Source organism: Lathyrus oleraceus, chromosome 7 (genome assembly GCF_024323335.1).
Source record: "Lathyrus oleraceus cultivar Zhongwan6 chromosome 7, CAAS_Psat_ZW6_1.0, whole genome shotgun sequence".
In the NCBI taxonomy this organism is placed as follows: domain Eukaryota; kingdom Viridiplantae; phylum Streptophyta; class Magnoliopsida; order Fabales; family Fabaceae; genus Lathyrus; species Lathyrus oleraceus.
Genome location: NC_066585.1, coordinates 47,351,720 through 47,357,740, shown reverse-complemented (window position 1 = coordinate 47,357,740; position 6,021 = coordinate 47,351,720). Strand labels below are relative to the sequence as shown.

At 35.5% G+C, this 6,021-nt stretch overlaps 1 protein-coding gene across 1 annotated transcript; it reads right to left on the bottom strand.

Annotated features, from left to right (window-relative positions):
• Nucleotides 1-290: 290 nt before the first annotated feature.
• On the bottom strand, nucleotides 291-3,357 carry LOC127101627 (V-type proton ATPase subunit E). The gene is made up of 6 exons (XM_051039086.1): nucleotides 3,125-3,357; nucleotides 2,924-3,024; nucleotides 1,978-2,164; nucleotides 1,341-1,537; nucleotides 779-878; nucleotides 291-585 (listed from the first exon to the last, which is right to left on the bottom strand). The coding sequence occupies exons 1-6, from the start codon at nucleotides 3,224-3,226 to the stop codon at nucleotides 550-552; spliced, it is 723 nt and encodes a 240-aa protein (XP_050895043.1). The 5' UTR covers nucleotides 3,227-3,357; the 3' UTR covers nucleotides 291-549.
• Between the last annotated feature and the right edge of the window lie 2,664 nt (nucleotides 3,358-6,021).

Below are 6,021 nucleotides of genomic sequence, written 5' to 3'. Positions count from 1 at the left end.
TTATATACTCCGTAAGACTTAACTTAAGTGAAATGTCAATACTATTATGTATCTGAGACTAATGTGTTCTGAGTTTATATAAAATTTGTCAAATTTAATCCTAAGGATTTTAGAAGCTCTAAACGGATGGATTTTAATATGAATTAGAGACCAAATTGACAGGTTTAATATACTTTAAATGCTAATAATATTTATATACTTTATCCACTAAATTGAAGAGATAAATATTATGGTTTATTATTCTATAATATCCGATAGAAAACAACTTTATACTAGCACCAGACACACCATTGGAGAACAGTATCTATTTCAATATTGTTGGCAGCAATGTCCAATATTTTATTTGCAACTAGTCGGGGCAAACACCATCAAGGTTTTCATCAATTAAATTAAGTAAATAGAAATTGACCGCCACATGACCACATCATCACATGCAATATGAGAACAATTGGCCCTAAAAAAATGTTGTTTCTCAGAACAAGTTTACATAAGCAATGGCATCCGTGCAGAATACAAATATTCCAGGGGCAACGAATGCAATCTATGTCTTCAAACAGCAACTTGTCCAAATAGTTGTTTTCGAATCTGCGACAACGAGAATCTTCATTAGTCACCAGATGTTACGTTTCAATTTCAAAGTTCAAATATCCTTAAAAATAACTGCCTTTGTAGCTGAACATAATGTGAAAGTCAACAATACAAACAATGAAGCAGAAAGTATATAATGAAGAGAAATAAGTCACATAACATGATAATAGCTATGCACCAGAAACTTTACCTCTGGAAGCTTTTTGCGGAACACTACATCCAGCCGTGCATCAAGAGTATTTTCACACACAATCTTTCCATCGCGAGAAGCCAACACCACCCCACCAGAGCTGAATATCCATACAAATAATCAGGTATGCTGAAACTGGTATCTATTATTAAAGCACCTAACACAACTAATGGCATGTTTGGATGGACATTGGAGAAAGCTTTCTCACGTCAATACAGAAGCAACAAATTGTAGAGTAGCCTTGATTTATAAGTCTCCCCAAACACACTACATGTATGTTTGTATGCACATTTTCCTGTCAATTTTCGCGTTCCAATGCATTTCTACCGTGAAAATATAGAAGCTAACAATTGTAGAGTTGGCTAGACAAATTTAGGCAGTATCCTCAATCAACTAAAAACACCAAAAACATGGTAACCTTAGGTTTGAAACCCTTGATTAATTCTGACCAAATTTAGTGTGATTAATCAAGAGAAAGAATGTACAACATAAAGAAGCAAGGACCTGATTAACAAAATCCACAGTTGCTAAATATTTTATAAGTCTAAAATATAAACATTACCAGTAGGGATCATGAGGATGGTGATGCTTGGGTGCAGGTGGAAGATATACATCATGGTCAACAACGATCTCTGGTGGAATAACACCTGCTTTTTCAGCATACTCCTCTGCAGCTGCTTCCAGCACATGTTCTACCATGTGCACGTCACGTTTCCGACATCTCAACAAGACAGAAGGTTCTTTCAGTCTTAGCAAACTCTGTAATGTACAAATCTTACTATTACATTATACTCAAAGTCCACATGCTTGTGCATAGAAGGTGGTCCATAAAATAATATCAGAAGAGGGAAAGGGTAGGTAGGGATTGAACCCGTAACATCAAACGTGCCACCTTAAAAACCAAGGTTGCTTCTCATGACAGCATATAACTATTATTTGAAACAAACACTGAGAACGGTTCATCAAAGTTACCAGGTCATTGCAAATTTCCATGAATATACTTGTTATATTATATCTACAAAATGCTATCATTACATGTAATACAAAATTGAGACAAAGTGAATAAATAACAGCAATGCCGGTTGCCTATCAGCAACACTACCAAAAAGTGCAAACAATGATACATATATGATAGAGATACTTGGCAAAATGCAAGTTCAAACAATACTTAGGTGTAAAATATTGAAAATTTAACTAACCTGAACAATGAGATCTTTAAGAAGGTTTCTGTACTCATGATGACCCACATGCAAAATATCCTCCACAAGGTGATGATGGCTCACATTCAAAAGTTCCTTAGCTGCAACTTCTTTCATGGAATTAACAATGTCATCTTGAGCTTGAAGAACTTTGATCCGAGAAGCATTCAGCTGCATCGAGTACTCACTGCACCAAACAATTGTGCCCAAAAAATTCAAATATATTTTTGTAAGTTAGCATAACAATACAGAAATGAACAGTATTCACATCATGAAACAAATTAATCCTCAAAAAAAGAAGAGTTTCACTCATCATATTTTCGCAACATATAACCCTAACTTCAAGTAATTAGCAGCAGATACTTATCAATGGTTTGAACATTAAACTGAGTTAGTTCAAAACCAAAAACCAAAATGAAAATATAGAGAGAAAACTATTAAACTTCTAGCTACATTCAGCTAAAGCTCAATGAAGCTAAGAAGCTAACACTGATTATTAGTTATAAATTTAACCGAAGATTATGCCAAGGATACACTAGAATGATATGAATCTATGAATCAGGGACACCAGAAACACGATACCGACAATGCCACGTGAACACCAGTAATAATTTTTAAAAAAATGAATAAATTAATCACAACCGTCAATGGCGCTGTCAGCAGTGATACGGAACCTGAACACACCTTAATCAGAATTCAGAAATCAAGCAAAAATCAGATGCAAATGCCAGGATCAAATTACAAGATCTAACCAATAGATTTAATATCTGAATATATGCAATTGAAAAAAAAATAGCGATTGATCCCAAAAGATCACCAGAATTCAAATTCAACCATTTCAGCAAACAAAAGTTACATTTCAGAAAACATAATAAAAATTAAAAACCATTGGAAATTCGAATTATCAGTAAGAAAAACAGAAAAAAAAAATTAAATCGAAAATTACATTTTCTTTCGAATTTCAACTTGGCGCTCTTTGCGTTCGTATTCTTGTCTGATCTTCTTCTTCTCGGCTTCAACCAACTGAAGCTTCTCGATATTGAATTCCTACGTGAAGAAAAATCAGAGTTAAGATAAATTGAAGACAGGATGAATGTGATTACGAATTGCGATCGAGAAAAGAAATTGATCGGAGAAATGGCGTTACCTCTTCGGCAGAAGCTGAGATCTCGGTGGCTTTTTCTTCAGCTTCTTGTTGGATAAACCTCACCATCTGGTGGATTTGACGGGATACATCATCCTCGTTCATTTTGGGAGAAGATTCACCGGGAAACAGAAACTACTTCGTCAATGGGCGATTGTACCAGTCACCAACCAGAGTAATAGCAGTCTACAAGAGCCAGCTAAGCTCTTTTATACCCCGTTTGTTTCGTTATAAAATGCTCCTTTTGATTTATTTATTTTTCTTAAATTATTTATCACTTTAAAAAATTAAAATAACTTTTTGTTATTTTCTACTAAATTCTTTTTATAAGTGGTGCAAACAAATGAATGTGTTGTTTGGCTATCAAGATGTTTTTGAAGTGATCAGGAACAGGATAATTTGTTAGGCAAGAAATTCCAATATACTAACTCGACAAGGGAGTTAGTTGAAATTTTTGTACAAAACGTATGACAAGATTTCATGCCTTTCGATCAAAGATGGTTTGGGAAACATCGATGTTCGACATATTGAGGATTTGGTATGATATTTAGCGAAATCTTCAAAAGTTAATTGTTGACCAATTCGAGAAATCGAAGGAAATTCGGCCAAAGCAAATTCAAAATCAAACAAAATAATTATTTTTGGTCTTATCCAAAATGCCAAAGACACGTGGAGATCAATCAAAGGCGAGCGAAGCATGTAGAGGTCACGTGTCAGTTGAACGTTGAAGACAATTCGTTTCATAGTACTATAAATAGGGAATCTAGCGTTAGGATTCGGGGTGGCAAAATCATTGTAAACTTCAATACAAACTCAAAGTATTCATACGTAAGCGAGAAATGAGTCTCTGCAAAAAATGTACTTGCCTACCAACTTTTACTTGTGCAAATACATTTTTTTTCATTTAATCTACATTTACTTGTTTATATTTTCATTCAAGTTACCATTTTGACTTAGTCGAAGTTGTTGTTACATTTACTTTCAAACTTGATCTTTTTTTCAAATTAGTCAACACAAATACTCGACAAAATTAATGCGCACTTCTTTTCTCAGAAATTTTGCACAAAATGCCTTGGGATTTACTAGTTTGGTCCTTCGAGCAATAAATTTAAAATTAAGTGATTGTTTACCAAACTCACCGACGAACAAATTGGCACGTCCAATGGGACTTGTCTGTGCAAATTTTTGAATTTTCTCCTTTAAAAAAAGGTTGTATTTTTATTTCTTTGTTGTCGAACTTTTCTTGTGTTGAAAAATATTTTTTGCGTCTGGACTTTTATCCGCTTGAGGAGTGGTAAATCTCTAGCCGAAATGGTTCGCCCTAAGAACACTTCACTTCCCCAAAATGATATTCCAAACACTGAATAACCTGTCAGATCGACAATTAAAACGACAGGGAATTCAAATCCCGTAGGAACTAATGAAGTTATCCTTACCCCCAATAATGAGTGCAACGTCGTTACCAAGAGTGATGGTTTCATTTCCTACGGCAACAAGTATTTCAACCATTCCTAAGGCCACACACACTGCTATAAGAGATCATAAGCCTTCATATGTGCCAGGTTTTACAATGCCATTGGTTTCTAGGGATTTCCCTTATGGTATGCCAACTGCGATAATGACATGATTACCTAGTAACACATCAATGTATGCATATAATAATGCAACAATAGCGTCTCCTTTGAATCCATATGTGGTATCACGGTCTACTATTAGCAACCCTGGTCGAATAACACAATCTGGAGGGATTGAATTTGCCATCCCAAATATGTCTGCTCTAACACTAAATTCCATGTTATCCATAAGACAACAAATGGATGAAATTAACCACGAGATGGTTAACATGCTTACTCAACAAATCAGTACAATGTTTAATTCTCGAATTCAGAACACTAATCAAAGTTATCAATTATTGGCCAATCAAATGGGTAAAATAGCCAAAAAAATTCAGGGCCACTCAGGCCCAGGCACAACCAATTCCTCAAATTATGCAAGTCAGTGCAATAGGGGTGTCTGACAATGGGTTGCCTCTATTAACCAAGGGCAATAACAATAATAGGTTATTCGACCTGTCGGACCTCCTGTGTGTGGGGGAAAAGAATAATATATAGGCTAAGTTAACCCAAGAGTAGTTATGGTAAATAGGGACCAAGATGTTGATGATGTAGTCAGGAATGTTCGATAAGATATCCTAAGGGGGGGAAATAATTGAGCCCATAATGGCCTTAGTGTAGGACTACATATGCCAAATTGTGTGCCTCATTTGTCTGAATATGTGTTGCAAGATGAACTCCCTAGAGTCTGGAAAGTTCCTAAATTCACCAAGTTTGTAGAAGACACAAGTGAATCGAATGTCGAACATATTGCTCGATACCAAACTGAAGAAGGCGATATAGCAAATAATGAGAATTTGAAAGTGAGATTTTCCCCAAACTCCCTAACAAAAAACTCCTTTACATGGTTCACAACACTCCCTCCCCACTCCATACAAAATTGAAATCAATTGGAGATGGTGTTCCATGAACAGTTTTATATGGGACAGTTGAAGATTAGCCTCAAGGAATTGGCTAGTGTAAGGCGTAAAGCGCCTGAGTCAATTGATGACTATCTAAATAAGTTCAGGATGTTGAAGGCAAGGTGCTTTACCCAAGTGCCTGAATATGAATTGGTCGAAAGGGTCTTTAGGGGTCTAGATTACTCCATTAGACCCTAGTTAATGTGTTATGTGTTTCACCCAACTTCTCATTCACATGGTTGCCTGGGTTTTGGTTTTATTCATTTGTGCTTGAGTGCCTTGGTGCTAGCCCAAGTTCTTAACTTTATAAAATTCATCTATTTCCATTTATCCATCTGGTCATGGTCATGCCATCATGGTTTGGTATGTGATTTTGTTTATGATC